At 34.7% G+C, this 19,483-nt stretch overlaps 1 protein-coding gene across 3 annotated transcripts; it reads left to right on the top strand.

Moving 5' to 3' along the window:
* Positions 1-1,926: 1,926 nt before the first annotated feature.
* On the top strand, positions 1,927-18,687 carry LOC585985 (beta-ureidopropionase). 3 transcript variants are annotated; one of them, XM_030992299.1, is made up of 14 exons: positions 1,927-2,098; positions 2,910-3,081; positions 3,832-3,919; positions 4,700-4,794; positions 5,854-5,938; positions 6,362-6,438; positions 7,067-7,121; positions 7,644-7,758; positions 10,110-10,191; positions 10,651-10,693; positions 11,577-11,603; positions 13,124-13,164; positions 15,132-15,218; positions 15,454-18,687. In XM_030992299.1, exons 1-14 carry the CDS (start codon positions 1,998-2,000, stop codon positions 15,541-15,543), a joined length of 1,158 nt encoding a protein of 385 aa, XP_030848159.1. In that variant the 5' UTR covers positions 1,927-1,997; the 3' UTR covers positions 15,544-18,687. The 3 variants fall into 3 exon arrangements, with proteins under 3 accessions (XP_030848159.1, XP_030848160.1, XP_030848161.1); XM_030992300.1 differs by lacking the exons at positions 1,927-2,098; positions 2,910-3,081 and adding an exon at positions 3,130-3,249; XM_030992301.1 differs by lacking the exons at positions 1,927-2,098; positions 2,910-3,081 and adding an exon at positions 3,260-3,305.
* The last annotated feature ends 796 nt before the right edge of the window (positions 18,688-19,483 follow it).

Genomic DNA, 19,483 nt, shown 5'->3' with positions numbered 1-19,483 from the left:
GTTGGAAATGAAATAAATATGAATTGAATTGAATTGAATTGAATATATGCCTATAAATAATTTAATTTGTCATGAATAAAGTTGTGCTACTGAAGGCTGTTATTTTTCCTAATTAATGTTATACCCATTATTTCTTAGACACGACGATAAAAGAGGGGTTATATCGGGAACCCAGATGGATCTCTTAAAACGGGGAAACGGGGAACCCCCGAGTGTGTGCATGTGCGCTTGCTAGGAAATGGGGGAAATCCCCTAAAAAGGCTAATGCGCATAGTGATTGTGACGTTTCCGTAAAGAAACAAGGTAATGCGCGCATTAGTAGGAAGAAGGGATTTCTCCCTTCAAACGCACAGCGATTTTCGGAGCAATTTTAGAATATCTTTCACCACAAAAGAAAAAAACAGCAAAAGACTTAAGTTGTCTAGATGTTGGTTGACCATGCATTGAACGTCTTATCAAAAGACTTTAGTTGCTTAAAACTTACTCTGACCCTAATCCCAAGGTAACACTAAACGTAACCCTATGCCATGGGTGTCCACGTAAATAGACTCTTTAGAGTTCACGGACTCTATAAAAAAAACAGAATTGACTGGGAATTTATTGTCCCTTTCAGGAAATGTTTTTTTCACTGGTTTTACAGTCATTGTACATATATAATACATAATACAAGAAGAAATACATAGTACAATCATATCAAATGTACATCGTCACAAACGTAATAACATTCTGAAAAATGATTGTTACATTGGAAACGGAACAATACATACATTGATTGCAGTATAAACATAAACTTAAACTGCATCTATGTTACCATTTCAAGTGAAAATTTGAACATTAAGCTTATTGTTTATTTTAAAATGTAGGTAAGTTTAGTATTTGAAGCGAGTTATCGTGGCTAAATAAATGAAATAAAATGAAATATGTGGGCTATTCTAATATATCCCGACGCGAGACGTTCAAGTACAATTCTTTAAAATGTATTTACTTCTCATCTAAATTAATTAGAAATTGGCCTACCTAAACTTATATGTTCATTTACTTTTTGCATTACTACATTTATTTATTTTCAAAATTGTTTTCATTTATCATATTAAGTAGGCCTAAATAGTATCGGCCTATTTAAAGTTGGCTGAAAAGGCTATTTCCTTAGTTTCCCAAATATTTTTAGTAAATAGCTATGCATGAATCCTCACTCCCAAGAAGGTAGTTCCCCTCGATCGCTCTACCATTAACACTTATAGATCCATATACTCCAGAACAATCACTGTGTCCTTTTAAGTTAACAAGCCATTTAGCAGGGTTATGATGTTTAGTTAATTGTAACTCGTCCTGGCCTTCGCTCGTGTACTGACAGCACCCTGCTGCACGTTCCTCGAACATACCATAAAGCTGGCGACAATGCTTTTCATGCATGTGCTCCACGACTCTGGAATGAGCTTCCACGTTTTATTCGATTAGCACCATCGCTGGATGTCTTCCGAAAATGTCTAAAAACTCTCCTCTTTGACCATGATCAACAATAGATTCTTTTATAACTTTTTATGTAAAGCGCTGTGAAACAACAGTTAGTTCGTAAGAGCGCTATATAAATGACTTTATTGTATTGTATTGTATTGTATTGTATTCCATTTAAATACATTTATGTAATTTTAATATGAGACGCATATGATTTCCAATCCAGCACGAATGCACGGGCACCAGATCTAGATGCATCACCCCCCCCCCCCTCCCTCCCGAAAGCATCACACGGAGGCACCCTTTTCTTTGGGGGAGTGAAATGGGAGTGGCGGTAGCACCATTCCAGCTTATCATTCATACTTTTGGGCTTCTTTTTTTCAAGAAGGAGCGCATATTTACCGCCCCCTCTCCCTCCGTGGCGAAATTTAACGGAACCTCTATGACCGATCGTGGCGTATTTTGTGCCTTAATTGGGCTTGGTTCACAGCATTTCCCCGCCACGTACTGCGTGTTTACATTTAGACCTGCGATACCAGAAAATGGCTGCTGAACCAGAAAGTGTAGAAAGAATTTTGGAGGAGCACCTCCCAGCTGACAAACTCGAGATAGTGAATCGTATTCTGTATGGTTCATCTTCCAGGTAATAATTGCAATAAACTAGGTGTTTGTCATTTGCTGTCATGCAGCTTTTGTATGCCAATTATTTGTGCGATGCACGATGGACAGGTGCACAGCCGCTTATGGAGTCGACGGTCAGTGGTTGCACCGAGTCTGCCGTGCTTCCTCCCGGGGAAGTTCAGCGGAGTTGACCATCGATGCTTAGCCGGGCATTGGCCTTGGAAATACCTGACCTTGATTCATTTTTAATTTTCTTGTTTGAATATTTTTTAAATATTTTTTTCTTCCTCTTGTTTTCCGTTTTTTGCTGAGTTCAATTGTCTTTTTGGTGCAAATTTGATCCTATTCTATGACCATTTTATTTCTATTGTCTGATCATTAATTGCCACTATAACTTATATAATCTATATCATATATACATGTATGAGCTCCAAGATTCATTCATTAATACTAGCTGGCTAGCTAAACCTGCGAATGCGCACGCGCACATGGCAACCATTAGGGTTAGTGATAGGGTTATAATTATCATGCAATATCCCACGTCCCCCTTTCATCAACCCATCGTTAGCTTTTAATCTGTGGGTTTGAATCTCGGTATTTATTCAGTTCTATTTTTTGCCTTTATGAATAGTAAGGCAAAGCAATAAATAATCAAAGTCTAATTGTGAGGTAGGCACAGCTGTATAGCTGGACTCTTTGCGAGCTATAAAAATTGTGACCTTTACTGTGAATTCACTAATAATGTAATAATGAACGAATCTTGGAGCCCATATAGTGTCAACCGAATCAATTCTGAGTCTTCTTACTAAAATGAATTTCAATCCACTTATCAGGGTACTTGCTTTACCTGCCGAGTGTGCTGCGTTAGGTGAGAAGGGTAACTTTGAGGTCAAAGGTCACCAAATTGCTGCAGGATGTGAGCAGTTACGTTCTCCTCGTCTAGTCAGGATCGGCTTGATACAAAACCAGATTGTGCTTCCAACCACAGCACCAGTTAAAGAACAGGTTAGATTATACAAAACCAGATTGTGCTTCCGACCACAGCACCAGTTAAAGAACAGGTTAGATTATACAAAACCAGATTGTGCTTCCAACCACAGCACCAGTTAAAGAACAGGTTAGATTATACAAAACCAGATTGTGCTTCCAACCACAGCACCAGTTAAAGAACAGGTTAGATTATACAAAACCAGATTGTGCTTCTAACCACAGCACCAGTTAAAGAACAGGTTAGATTATACAGAGACAGGTGCAAAGGCAGGCAACCCTGCAGGATTTTGTTTAAAAAAAAGGAGGGGGCAATTTTCCTGGCCCATGAAATTCTGAAGAAAAAAAGAAAGAAAGAAAGAAAGGAAGAAGAAGAAAAAGACAGGCACGCTGGACTAAGGCTTTCTTTACCATAACACCCAGCTTTTAAATTGATGTCTGGCAAAAGACCAGTTTATAAAACTGTATTCAAATGTATGAATGTTTCTACACTGAGTAACTTATTATAGTTATTCATAAGTTTTTTTGAATAAATAACAAGTATCACATTTCTATAACAAGTTTGCTCACAATCAAATGCAACATTTTTAGCAGTTTTATTTATTGTATCTTGTTAATTTGATATTGATAAGATGTTTTATGGAATGGGGCCCCAAGTACTTTAAGCTTTTTCGGCAGACTTCCAGGATTGTTTGATGATTAATTGAAATTAAGGAAATAGTAATTTGGTTTCATAAATAATTTAATACTGTATTCTTTGCTTCATAGAGAGATGCCATTCACAAGCGAATTGCTGAGATTGCCGAGGCTGCCGGGAAGGCTCGGGTCAATGTCCTGTGTATGCAGGAAACCTTTGGTAAGAATGTTATCTTTAATATAGAGACGTAGAGTGTAGACAATGGGTAACGGAGAGATGAAAAATCAGGAATAGTTCAGGAAGAGGTCAAGAAATTTGATAACAAGAAGAGATGTCAAGAAAATAGTCTCCCCAGAAGAATGACAAGCAGGAGGAGAAATTGAGAAGACATTTAAAAGTATCCCTTTATGTATTGATTGTTTCAGGAATAATTTGTGTAACATGGATGAGCTTTCTTTCTTTAAACCAAATTTCTTTAGTTGCTTTTAAAGATAAAGTTGAGTTCTGGTCATGTGATTGCATTGTGAAAGAAACAGTGTGAAATCTATCAGAAAAGGTTGATCATCTAGTATATAAGTATTTGTGTGTATTGCAAGGTTCTGGAATCATCAAAATGATAAGAAATTTGGCCAAATCTTGGCAAAGTTACAAGCACTTTACACAGAATGATGTATATACATAGGACTACGATGTTTCATGTCATATTTAGAATATGAAGGCATTTGAAGAGCCATGCTTTTCAGGAAACATGTTTAATCTGATGTTCTTCCACCCTTGCATAATAAGAATGATAATGCTCACAAATTATTTGTTACCTCTTCCCAGAACTCAACCTTCTCTTTAAGTTTGCAGCAAGGAAATTTGAAAACAAAAAACTGAATGAAAAGATGACAGACTCAAATATCTGTATGTCATGATTTCCCTAGGAATTAAGTGTGCATTAGAGGTCAGCTATCCTTGTTTGACCTTATTTGATCTTGTTTCTTTGTCAATGTGTAGCCATGCCATTTGCCTTCTGTACCCGAGAGAAGACACCATGGTCAGAGTTTGCTGAGTCAGCAGAGGATGGCCCAAGCGTACAGTTGTGCCAAGAGGTATTGATTGATTGAAAAGGTTTTATTATGATTGCACTTCGCAGCCAAATGGCTGAATTATTTACAATTTACATTGGCAATGATACATACAAATGTGGTTTGAAAAATGGATCTACTTTGATAAGAACTAGATGCTATTTGCACAAAGTATAATATATGCATAACAAAATTGATGACCAACATGACTAAGGCAGTAACAGACAAAAGATAGAAGACAGAGAAAAGGGGCAAATTAAGTTATATGTTGTGAGGTGACACAAAAGTGGGTCAAAGGATGAGCAAGCAGTCCCTTTGCTCTCACATTCTCAGACACATCCTTCTGACAAACTTCTTTCATGTCAGTTATCTCTAAAGTTTGGCATGTAATTGATTATAATCTCTAAAGTTATCTTTGGTTATCTCTAAAGATAGAAGCTAAGTTGTTGCATATGTTTTACATTTCCCCCATTTTAATTAGGAACACAGTATAGTAGTAATTGAAGTTTTATAAGTTTATACATTGTGTAGTTACTTGGTAGAGAGATATGAAGATATGGCATACTAGTTCATTTGTTTGACTTTCTTTGTTGAGTTTTCAGATCTTTACAAGTCATATACATATTACATGTAGATATTATATCTGGAGTGCATGTTCACAGACAAGGCATTTCACTTACATTTGACTCTCTCGACCCTGGTGTAGTAGATGGATACATGGTTGAATCCATCCCTTGTAGTGGGTTTTAATTGTGCTCAATATGGCTACTGAAGTTAAATATAATTTCCAGAGGATAGTGAAAATGATTCAAATGTACTGTTTGAAAACAGGACATTGAAAACAAAAATATTACTGTACCAGCATTTTAATTTATTTTTGTTATTTTTTTAACTAATTAATGGGATAGTGATTTTGATGATGAAAATAATTAGTTAATAATAATAATAATAATAGCGCTTAATACAAATGTCTCTAAGCCTTTTACAAATATACTATTACCCCGGCCATTGGATTCAGTGCTTTCCCGCAAAGAAATAGATAGTGAATCTAAATATTTGATCTTTATTTTTTAATATTTCTAGTTTGCCAAACGGTACAACATGGTGGTGATCTGTCCTATACTGGAGAGAGATGAAGTTCATTTTGGAACCATTCACAATGCAGCAGGTATACACTTCAAAATACCCCAAGTGTGAAATTAAAGATGTTGGTGTTTAAGTTCTTTAATAACCCAAAACTAAATCTTTTTGAGTACACTGTGTTTGAATTTTATTTTGCAAAGAATGGAAACAAGGTTAACCTTAATAAATGTATATGAAATCTAAATTGAGGGCTAATTCTGACCCTGAAATATTATTTTTTTGTGTGTGTAGGATTTACCAGAAAAAAGGATTTGAAGTATATGTGTGAGTCTATTGATATGTATCATCAGTATTTTGAAATAAAAAAAAATAGGTGATTATAAGATTTAGGGTGAATAATTCCATTTGTACTGCAGAAAATTTGTGTTTCCTGTTAGTTTTGCAAGCTTATTGAGTTGCACAATTTGAAATGTGTTTCTTTCATAACATGTTCCTGCTTTCTCTGCAGTGGTGATCTCCAATACTGGAAAGGTGCTTGGAAAAAGCAGGAAGAATCACATTCCTAGAGTGGGAGATTTCAATGAGGTACTGTATGATAGAATATTGAACAGTTTAACCCATTGCTTACAGGAACCAAGGGATCCCTGTATTAAGCCTGTGGAAATAAGAGAAATAAGTAGTCAACAAGTTTATTTCAAAGTCTGAATTATTCATGAGAAACAACAAACAAAATTGAAGTGAAGAAAATGATGCCATTACGTACAGCTATAGATCGCTGACATGATGTTGTAGCTTGGCTGAATAATACTTTGTACAAGGGTAGTATATGATCTGAACTATTGTGACCGCGTAACTTGTATGTTTTGTTATTCCATCATTCCAGCTTTGTGTTCAATGATTCAGCTTTTAATATGTTAAGCAAAATATGAAGAACAAAACTCTAATTTCTGCTCCATAATATGGTTTTACCTGTAAATTCAAATTGGAACTTACATTTCTTCATGCATAAATTTATTAGCTGATAAATGTTTGCTTTTACATGAATTTTATCAAGAAAAAAAACCTTTGCTTGCAGATGAAGCAATCACATGACATTACGTTATGTTTCCATGAAAAGGACTACGGGTAGAATTGTTACCTCCTTTCATTCACCCAGTGCTTTAGATCTTTCGTGTTTGATTCTTACACGATTTCTTCTCATGTTTTTCTTCAGTCTACCTACTATATGGAGGGAAACACTGGCCATAGAGTGTTTGAGACCCAGTTTGGTAAGTATGATCTCTATTATTTTCTAGTTTTGCTTGCAATAAACATGGAGAAGTATATATGTGGTTTTGTCACATGAATGTATGATCCTACTAATAGGTCAACGAACTGATTCCCATGAAGGGGTACCGGTAAATTGACTCTAAAAGTAAAATAAAGTTGTAAATATTCACTCTGTCATATTATATTTCCATTCCATTTTACCGTTTATGATCATTTGTGATCCGAATTAGCATTGGTCTTATATTTGATTGAAAACAGTACATACTATGTTATTCAATTGCATTTGTAATTGGTGATATGCTTCTAGGCTATGTTAGTACTTTAACCTTTTCGTAATACACAATTTCAAGTCAGAACTATACAAGACAGAAATGAAAAGGTGAAAAAATGAAGGAGCAAAAGGAGCAATTAATTCCCCTAACAAAGTAGCCCATGCTTAATTGTTTATATCTTCTGCCGGTTTATAGTAGCTGCAGAGACATTACCTATAATTCAACTTGAATCTTTGCTATGTTGTCCAGGTCGCATTGCCATCAATATCTGCTATGGTCGTCATCACCCTCTTAACTGGTTGCTGTATGGTCTTCATGGAGCCGAGATTGTTTTTAACCCTTCTGCTACTGTAGGAGCACTCAGGTGAGTACTTCATGAAAGTTTGAGAGCCTCAAGGGATAAACTCCAGTGGAAGGACCATGTTAATTTATCACGGTCTAGATTCTAAAGCCTTCAACTAAGCAAATATTTTGCAGCACATGTAATTGTCATAGTTAGGTGGCTCTAAGCTTGACTGATGATGTGGAGGTTGTGGATTATAGCCATGGTGCGACACTAGTGTCCTTTGGCAAGACATTAATCTTCATTTGCCACTCTCCACCCAGGTGTTAAATGGGTACTGGCAGGATACAATTCTTTGAATACTGTGAGCACCAAAATCGCGAGCTAGGTTTTTTTTTTAATCAAGATTTTTTTTTTTTGCGTGAAAGGTTGGCTGGGAAGCATGTCAAATTGTCAAATGTTCATGATATGTTAAATGTAATCCCCTTCCTGTACATATCAACGCTAAATAATAAAATAAGAACATAGCGCATAGAGACCTTGGCGGTAACTTAGTGCTTTATAAGCACCGTTTTTATTAGGCTTGAGTCGGTACGGTCGATCACACCGGGACCCGACCGTTGCCGTCGGGTACCGGTTTCGTTTTTTGAGAACCGACGCTCCGAAAAAAAATAATGAAATATGTAAGAAATTGTAGTTTTGCACACCACTAAAATCAATCCACCTTAAAACTTTAGTATTTAATTGTTACCAATCATTTTCAAGCTCATCCTGAATCAATCCGAACTTCTGATATAAATATGGGTTGCAAAGGAGTTCGCCCCATGGCATGGGGTTGTTGTTGCCAGCTGCTAGCTAGCTACTGTACTGGCCGGGTCTCTCGGCAGGATTAATAAATCAGGTTGAAAGAAAAATTGATGTTTGAATAATAAAACGGCTTTCTAAAAAGTACTTCTTTACAACATACCAATCAAATAATTTTTAAAAGACAAAATAGATATTTTTTCTTTGATTTTGAACACCGCATGCTTCTTTTAAAAGCTGAAAATTACTTGGTAATCACAAGAAGTTTCGATATGGATAGCTGTTGCAAGGCAAGTTCAGACTAGTCTCGGAAAAATGCGCAGTGCTCCTCGTCATTAGCTGTAATGCGTGCCAGAACGAACCCAAACAAAGACGTGATCGTAACGAGAAAAAAATCATTAAAAACTACGAGAGCACAATTGGAAAGACAACTACTCAAAATTATCGTAAGAAGATACAAAACTTGGAGGAAGAATACAATAGTTGTCCAAGAAAAGCCACAGAAATAGTGATATTTAAGGAGTTACTATAGGTACAATCATTATCGGAATTGGCCTGCTGATATGTCCGAATTACACGTGTTTGAACACGAGGCTAGAATGAAACCAAATACCGCCCTCTACGGTAAAAAGCAGTATAACATAGGATTTGAGTATTTGCAGCAGGCCTTGCGATAAAAATGTACCCAGTTACTCCTCGATTATCACAATTTCTGTGGCATTTCTTGGGCGATTATTGAATTCTTTGTCCAAGTTATGTATCTGATTATGGTAATTTTGAGCAGTAGTTGTCTTTCCAATTGTGCTCGTAGTTTTTAATGATTTTTTTTCTCGTTACGATCACGTCTTTGTTCGGGTTCGTTCTGGCACGCGTTACAGCTAACGAGGAGCACTGCGCATTTTTCCGAGACTAGTCTGAACTTGCTTTGCAACAGCTATCCGTATCGAAACTTCTTGTGATTACCAAGTAATTTTCAGCTTTAAAAAAAAAGCATGCGATGTTTAAAATAAGAGATAAATATTTATTTTGTCTTTAAAAATTATATGATCGGTATATTGTAAAGGAGAATTTTTGAGAAAGCCGTTTTATTATTCTAACATTCATATTTTTGACCAGATTTATTCGACCTGCATAAATCAAACTGGCGGCTCGAATGTTGTCTTTCGATTTTTGCCTCAGTTTTTTTTACTTTTAGAGGCACGATAATGGCACTAAACATCGCCAATCATGGATGAAAATAATGTCAAATGGAAAAATATACCGATCTGAGCCGTGGTATGCATGTGTTGATTTATTTGATTGACAAAAAAGGTCACTTTTAAGGGACATACTGATGATAATAATCATGATTTGTGGTTTTTATAGAGGCAAGTGACAAATCTTGCGAGCTGACTTCGGGACACCGGGTCCCGATCGGTGCGAGGCCGTCGGGACCCGGTTTATGAAAATCCCGACATGACTCAGGCCTAGTTTTTATTATTATTATATTAAAATATTTACCCTCAATATCCTCATATTTCAATTAACGTGTTATCAATGCATCCAATATTGATTTTTTTTTTCCATATGGCATCAGAAAGCTGAACTTACTGAACTTTTTAAATTTTTTAATTTTTGTTTGTATACAGTGAACCAATGTGGGGCATCGAGGCTAGAAACGCTGCCATTGCACAGACCTACTTCACAGCAGCTATCAACAGAGTGGGCACGGTGAGGAAAAGATATTACTGAAATAAAATGTCAATTTTTGAAAAGCAGTTGTAATATATTCATCTTTATTTTTAGTCTTGGCATCAAATATGGTGGGAAATAACTTAGAAACAGCATGCAGAAATTAGGAATGAAAAATAGAGGTGGCGGTAATGATTGGATAACCTACAAAACAACCAACAACAAAAATCACTAAAAAAAGCTTCATGTATCTGAATTAATTGTCAAGTATGAACAGGTGCATATGCAGGACTGTTGAATAGAACAGAAATTATAACCTTTTCACCTCGTTTGCTGTTCTTAAGCAATGTGGTATCTCTGATACCTATATACTATCATTGTTTTAGTTTTTGCAAAGACAGTTGATTCATTTATTACATGTACCTATGTTAACATAGAGTCTTCACTCTTCATCTGACCATATGTTTGTTAAAAAATACCCTCTTTATCAATTTTCAGGAGAGCTTCCCGAACGAGTTTACATCAGGGGATGGAAAGAAAGGTATTTTATGTTTGTTTGTTTTGTTTGTTTGTTTTACCTGACTGCTGAGAAAGCATGTGCATGGGGACCGACGGCTTTAAATTCTCTATGAGGGACTTGGTAATGAGGATGTATGCCTTACCAAAGGGCACGAGCGCATCAACTTGGTTTTGAACCCTGGACCTCCCAGTTGCCTGACCACTGCTCTATCACTGAGCCATTGCCCCATCTTCACCTATTTTCAATCACAATAGAAAACAATTTGCCCCAACATTTGAAACCTTGCTTGAAGTCTTGGATATAGAGAAGAGCCAGTATAGTATCATGTATGATCAAATTTGCTTTTTACAATTACAGGATGTTATGGGACATCGCCTACATATATGGCAATGCAGTCCCTTGAGTGATGTCACAAATTAAGGCAGTGTTTGGGGAGCTCTTCAAGTTTTAAAATTAATAATAATCAATATTTTGAATGTTTCCAAGTGGGAAATTTTGATAAACATGTTCGCTCTAACCTTGTCCTATACAATGATCCTAATTAAATCAATATATAAAACCAAAGCACCTCTACTTTAATTGTTTCTGAACTAGCTTTGAACATATGTGTGCCATTCAATTTTTTTTTAAGAGCCTTTCTCCAATGTAGATCCCTTCTGATTTATTTGTGTATATTTTATAGTATTTGACATTTTTAAACAGGATTTCTGTAAGAAAGTAGATAAAGCCTGCCCATGAACATCAATTACTTTTCTTTTTTTGGTTAAAAGTGAATTATTAATGTAACTGATTATGTCTCAAGCAGGATTATGCACTTTCATTAAACTGTTTTGCAAATTACTTCTATGTACATACATGTTTATTGTACTTATTCATCAGTCTATCCTCTTGTATTTCATTTCAGCCCATAATGCATTTGGCCATTTCTATGGTAGGTATATGTGTTATCTTTGGTTGTTTATGTACCGGTATACCTTATCTATAATGATAATTAATTTTGTACAACTACAGTGTACTGTAATACCTCTCTTTTAAGGCATGAAACCCTTTACCCAGAACATATCAACAAACTAAACTGGAAGCAACATAGATAAAAGTCCTAAGAAGAAAACTATCTCAAACCTTTTTGTTATAACACAAGGCTTAAAGTGTACCAATCAGCTCAGTGAAAAATGTATAAAATCACCCTAAAAAAAAAGCTTCAGCTGGCATTCCGTGGGTTGACAGCTAAGGAGTATACAGGGGATAAAGATTATCATAAAACAGGGCACATGGAACCCAAGTCAGACTTGGGTTCTGTGCGGCCCCATTTTATGCGTGTGCATACTGGTACGTCAAGTAGTCTCCTCACAAGTTGCTTAAATGTTAATTTAGAGTGCATTTTATTGTGCAGAATCTCTTTTTAAAGATAAAAGTAATATTTGGAGCTCGTATTTTGAAATACTAATAGGATATGGAGTTACTAACATACAGAACAAAATATTTGTTGGTGCTTGGCACACTTTAACAAGGTGGAAAGAAAAGTCAAGGTTTCTAACAAAAATTACAAATCAAGTTTGCAGAGTGCTTTATTGATATCAAAATTCTTGATCACGGATGAACTTTTTTGTTTTGAATTCAAGCCAAACCATGTAGAACATGCTTATTGCTGGTGTAAAGGTAATTATGAGGGAATCAATTTTTGAAAGGCAGATCTAATCCTTGTGCAGTGATTTGTCTAAGATGCTTGTATACAAAAAAAATGCCTTATATTGTCGATGTTTTCCAAATCATGCATTAAAAAAAAAATTGTCACCAGACAAGTGCCTCTTTCATTCTTTCTAATTATCAGGGGTGATAGTGAGCACTAAAAAAAAAATAGGTTTTTTGTTTTCCCCTCAACCACGCCCCCCTTGAGTAAAAAAAAAGAAAAGACGATTCGCGGGGAAAAAATGGCATCTAACAACATTCCCCCCTTTCGAGTAAGAAAATTGAGACAAACTTGGGAAAATTGGGGGGAAAATTGGGGGAAAATTGGGGGAAAAATAGGGAAGAATAGAGATAATAAGAGGGAAATCGAGAAAATCAGGATAAAATAGGGAAGGAAAAAAAAATTGGTAAAAAAAAAAAAAAAAAAAAAAAAAAAAAAAAAATGATTTTTTTTTTTTTTTTTTTAAATCGGGAAGAAAAAAAAAATCGGGAAAAAATCGGGAAAAATAAAAAAAATCGGGAAACCGATTTAAATCGGGTTTTTATCAGGCCTGAATTATGATCAAAAATTAACATACCGATATTTGGATAGCCATTTTTCATCCACAAAATGTGGACTTGTCACTTTAGTTATTCTATTTTTCTTTGTAATTGGTATATTTACTAGATTTAAGAAATAAACATTAACATAATTTAGAAATTAACATTATAAGCCACATTCAACAGAATGATCAATTTGTTTGTGTTTGTCTCCCTCTCCAGGTTCAAGCTATGTAGCTGCACCAGATGGTAGTCGAACCCCTGTAAGTCATCAAAATAACTTTTCTCAAGAGTTCATAGTTGATAGGTGTTGTGTGTTACATCAGGAGTATAAATATATCATTGGAAAGTGTAAAATTGTGGTCAGGCAAGTGTGCAGAATTGTTTGCCCTTTCTTTTCATGCATCTGGGGGGTGTTTCACAAAGATCCCAAGTCGAACTTAACTCTAAGTTGGACTCAAATATTGTGAAGAGCCATCTGTAGCCTTAAAATAGCCTGCTCAGATGTCTGATACGGTTAATAATATAGTATTAACGACTGCTTTGAGAGAAATAGTTGTTTTTATACGCTCAAGGGAAGGTTACAATTGTGCTATTTCCCCGAGGCGTGCCGAGGGCAATAGCCCAATTGTAACCTTCCCGAGAGCATATAAAAACAACTATTTCTCGAATATTAAAGCAGTCATTAATACTTTTATATGCTGAAAACAAAAGAGTCAACTAATGACACCACCTTGGCCTTTCTCTATTTTATCTGCACGGTTGTTTTTTATGAGTGTATCTTTGAGAGTAGACTAGATCTAGATTCTAGTCTAAGCAAGATATTTTTACAATTTTGGGGGTGGGCCGGCCCTGTGGGGAATAGAGAGAAGAACCTGCGCTTTCATATGACACCTCACTTATTGAGTATCACCTTCAGGATCACAACAGATAAAGGTTTGAATCTCGATTTGAAGAAAAAAAACTTGACTTTTTTTGCATGGTCGCGCAATGCACATAGACTGCATAGAGACTGCATTGCGTGTAATCTCTATGGGAAGAATATAGCACACAACATCGGGTGCGCGATCAGACACCCTGACAACTAGATCTATTTTCGTCTACGTCTATACTGGTACTCCATTTTCAGCAACTAAACGAACATGTTTATGGATAATTTCACGTACCTTTTTTTGTTGTTCTTGCTGTCAGCGAGTCTTGCATTTGATAAGTTGAAATCTTGGGACAGTTTCTTTAGCCATTTTTGTCTTGTTTGGAATTGTCTTGTCTTGTATGAAAATACCGACCAATTCTTCGCACACGTACGGTATCCTCGATCGCTCAAACCATTTTTTAACATGTAAACCTATGGGGTAACCATGGAGACTGAACTATTTTCCCGGTAACCATGGTTACTGGGATTTTAGAACTGTTTTAACCATGGTTACTCAGAATTTTATAGAAATAGTTAAAGTTTATGAATGCAATTTCGACCAATCAGATGGCTGGATTTCTTAAGTGAGGTATATAATAGAAAATATGAATGATTTCAATCAACATTTTATGCCATTTAAAATAACTTTTACAAAATATGTTCATAGATGCTAATGGCTTTCCATAATTTTAAAGTCCATCTTTGAGATAAGTTCAACTTAGGATCTTTGTGAAACACCCCCTGGTATTTAATATTTAGGGCTCTGAAGCAAAAGTTACGCAGCAAAGTGTGGAATTCAATTCAATTCAATTCAATTCAATTCATATTTATTTCATTTCCAAGAGAAAGATAAACAAAGGTATTACATTTTGTTCATACATAATTCATAATAATAATAATAATAATAATAATGATAGTGGGTTCTTGTATAGCGCTCATGTCCATCAGAATTGATACTTCTTTGAATTGACTTTACTCCAGGGATTGTTGAGTTCATAGCTGATAACTAGGCGTTGTATATTACATCGGGAGTATAAATATATCATTGGTAAAATTGTGGTCAGGCAAGTGTGCAAAATGTGTGCAGAATCGATTGCCATATTTTATTCATGCGTCTACAATAATATTTAGAGCTCTGAACCAAGTTACTCAGCAAAATGTGGAATTCAAATCAATTGAATTCATATTTATTTGTTCATATATTTTTCAAGAGAAAGATAAACAAAGGTTTTAAATTTTTTCCATACATAATTCATGTCTTGTAAGGGTTGAGAGACGTATTATTGACCACACTTATTTGAATTTGATTGAATCCAGGGATTGTCGAGGACTAGAGATGGTCTTCTGGTGACTGAGGTAGATCTGAACCTGGTCAGGCAAGTCAAAGACAAGTGGTGCTTCCAGGTGAGTACATGCAGTAGCAATATGACTGCTTTTCATGTGTATACAGATAGATTATTGGTACGATTGTGATGGAGTTTCAAATCACATATTTTTTTAAACATAGTAAACATGATTTAAACGGGAAGGAGGGGGAGGGGGAGGGGGAGGGGGAGGGGGAGTTTTTTTTACCAATTAAGAGATTATTGATTTTTCCAGATTTAATATACCTCTAATGATTTTTGTTTTGATTTTCCAGATGACAGGTCGATATGAGATGTATGCGGAAGAGCTTGCTAAAGTGGTTGGTCCAGACTTCAAACCAAATATCATCAAGGAAACTGAATAAGAAGGAACACTTCAAAAGGACACACCACATTGATCATTCCCCCATCAAAATTCACTTACCTCACTTTTATGCATTAGATTTAATAGTCTCTGTAAATAGATATTAGATATGGGTTGATTTTAAAAATAACATTTGAAGTACTGTACTCTTCCTGCTTTTAAAGTTTGATAACAAACATGTCTAAGGATGATGGTGTTTTTAATGACAAGCTCTTTTATCTGGTTTGAAATAGTATTCTGAGAATCCATGTCACAGAAGTCTTGAACTAGTGGTTCTAAAAGGGACATTTTGAATTGTCCAAGTACATGAAATGTTGGATCCTTAAATGAGAGAATGAGACATGTTTGCATGGCATCATTGTTGCTAAACCCTCCACTCTGAACAAGCACAATATGCTGACAGCACAGCATCCATCAAATATGTATATAAAGATATATACTGCCTGAAGCCTGAGTAAATGAGTCACTGCCAGAAATGCAAGTGCTGTGGTCGTAACTTGCAGTATCGATTTGTAATGTCACATATTTTATTTGTCTAAGAACTGTAATAACTACAGCTTAGCATTGAAATGAATAATTTTGATTTTTGAAAGGGATTACAAACTAATTTATTCTTTGATGTTTTAAAGGGAAGAATTCAGCAACGTCATGACTATCTTTTCAGTCGCTGTAGGGGGTTAAAGCCACTCAAGGTTGATAGTGTTTCTCAGATTCTTGGATGAAGAAGAGCTTATTTTTTTTCAAGATGTAGGAGCCACAATCAGGGATGACTCGCAAATTCCCAGGTCAAAACTATTACATTGACAGTATATTTTAATTCTTAGACAAAGGATTTACTGCAGCAAAGTCAATGCAATTCTTATTTGCTGTAACAAAAAAGTATTGCCTTTATCGATTAGAGTGAAAAAAACAGTCATTTGTGAGTGTGCTCCCTGACTATATTTTTGTTGGTGCAGTAAGAGTTTACAGAGCCCCTAATTTCTATGACATGTGTATGGTCTAGCTCATCAAAGTGAAAGAATCTTGAGAATGAAAGAAAAACTTTCCCAAAAGAGTGTTGTGACCGTTTATATCCACATACACATCCATTCCAATGTGAAGAGACTTATCTCTATAATGCTTTATTTTGTGATAAACTGTTATATACATGGTATTTTTTAATAGTAAAGATAGTGCTTGATAGATTTCTTAGTAACAATATTTGTTTTAAAGTTACATAATGTTAGCAAGATGCAAGTCATTTTTCCTTGTATGTAATGAGGGCTTATGTAATAAGCGGGATAATTGGTTATGATTAATATTTCTACCAAATATTATCTCATTTTCAAGACAATCTTTTTGTTACTCTGTCTTCCTGTATCAGCATTATGTAGAGTACAAGTAATTCTCAAATTTGGAATAGTAGGCTATATTCCACATTAATCATGATACATAAATCAGATCTGAAATAATAAAATTACACAAAAATTAAATATTTTTTATGAGTTTTATTGGTTGCAGAAACATGATCTTCATAGCACTTCTTACTATCAAACACATTAAAGAAAAATGTCAAGATTATTTTAGATGACAGTGCGTAAACTTGGAAAATATATATTATATATGTTGTGTGCTCCCCCCAAAGCCCAGTCAGAACAGGGTTAAGATCCATGAGTAAATATAAATGAACGATCTATCAAACTTACGGTACTTTTATACTTCATTTTTTGTTAATGATGTATCCATGGTTTGGATTAGAAAATATGTTAACTTTATTTGCTTAGATGGTATATTAAAAATGCGCTTGTATATTTTGTGTTGGTATTACATTTGCAGGCTGTCTCCAAGAACTATGCTGGAAGATGGTTGCCTTCAAAATCATCATAAATGCATGCCAAATAAACAAGAAAACTTCTTTGCATAGCAAGTTGTGATAGAGATGTTTGACAAGTTTTGCAATAATAATAATCATTCCAGCATAAATATACCTGTATATTTTCAATGCTACATGTATGTAACTAACCTTATAAATATCAATTATGATAAATAGACCAGTGCACAATTTCAAAGTATGAATATGATGAAATTAACATGATACAATAATAAAGTGATATAAAAGAATCTATTAATTAATCATCAATAAAGCAATTAAATACTATATAAAGTAGAAAAAAACTGTACATTTGTACAGCATACATGTACATAATTTACATTCTCATTAAATAAATACATGTTTACAATCATATTTATGGTAGACTCTGTATAGAAATCAAAATTAAGTTCATCAAATCACAAGTACATCTCAGTGTATATTACTTGTGAAACAATCAATGAAACAATACAAATGTTGATACATTATTACATTCCACAGAAATGTACACTAAATCACAATAGCTGTACATGGAACAAAATAATTCAATGCCTTAGAAAAATCATTGCACTTTAAGATAATGTTTGTAAGCTAACAACTTGTATTGCCATGGCTCTCGTCTCTAGCACTGGTAACGGAGTAGTGATGATCATCCTTGAGAGGTCAAGAAGTAGACACTTTCAAACAAGCACAGATTCTTTATTTTCTTATTCTACGACCATCTACTGCTGAAAACCACTCCTCATTCATTATCATACACTAACCAAATCTTTAATTTAACCCTAGACTAAACACTATTTGAACCTAACCCAACTCAATCTTCCTTCTGTTTATCTTCATGATTCAATTCATTTATTTTTCCTCTTTCAATCATTCATATTTAGTTACTGTTATCTTCCCTTCTTTCTTTTCTGTCTGTTTCTTATATTTTTCCTTTCTTCCTCTGTTCCTTTCCCCTTCTGTTTTTATCCTTATCTCACTTTGCTCCTTTATCTTCACCTTTATGTCCCTTCTGGCTTTGTTCATCTTTCTGAACCTTATTATCTTAAAGAAAATATAATACCCTCACTCTTGTTTTTTCTTCTCTGTATCTTGGGATTGCTTCATGTAATCTTGCTCTAAGTTATGTAATTATGTTACACATTTTTTAATTTGTTATTTGTTAACCGCAACCAATTATTCAGTACAAATTTAATTTTGTGTTTGCAACAGATCATTAAAATGCATCTTATATCTGAACTCTAAACCTTCAGATTGTCTAATGATTTTTGCAATGGATAGCTTTTCCAAAAAAAATCACACACCCTCAAATGTTTTTTTCAATTTAAATGATAAGCTCACATTATTATTTGAATACAATTATTATAAACTGACTCCTTAAAAGTAGAAATTATATTAGCCTCTAACATATAGCAACCTGTAAATAAGTTTACTCATGGACTTGAAAAATAATGCTTTAAATGTAAGGAATACAAATGTAAATGGCTTTATAGAAAAAAAATAACAATCTAAATTATGACAAATATCTTGTAGAACTACATTGAATCTACACATCAGTAACATCATCAATGTTGATATGTAGCACATACATGTACCTTGATTATGTATTACTAAAAAAGGAATTCGGACTACTTCATCACAACATACAGTGCTATGATCTCAACATTTTAATCAATTCTAGCTATCATCTGAAAACCATTTCAAGTAAGTGGTATTATTGTGAATAGTGTAAATATTGTAAATGCTAGCATTTAGATGATGAGATGATAACGACTGTGGTCTACATGATTAATACCTGCATGTATAATATGACAATAAAATTAATCATGACAAGAATGATGTAATCATTTTGACAAAGAAGCTTTTTTTCAACTGTGATCAATATATCCACAGCAATACTAGGGACATTAAGAACCTAAAGTGGTAGGTAGACAGGATATAGGGTTACTGCGATACTACTTCTTCTACTTCTACGACGATACTCAGCAGGATCCTTAAGTCAGGATGTAGTGCTGAGGAATAAACTATCTAGTTCTTGGTCTAGATGCTTGGTGGAAGCGCTCCCTTGAAGCCCTCCAGTGAAGTAGTGTCA

This window comes from Strongylocentrotus purpuratus, unplaced genomic scaffold, assembly GCF_000002235.5.
Source record: "Strongylocentrotus purpuratus isolate Spur 01 unplaced genomic scaffold, Spur_5.0 spur5_scaffold_2, whole genome shotgun sequence".
Taxonomy (NCBI): Eukaryota; Metazoa; Echinodermata; class Echinoidea; order Camarodonta; family Strongylocentrotidae; genus Strongylocentrotus; species Strongylocentrotus purpuratus.
The sequence above is the reverse complement of the archived record's forward strand: the minus strand, read 5'-3'. Positions and strand labels throughout refer to the sequence as shown.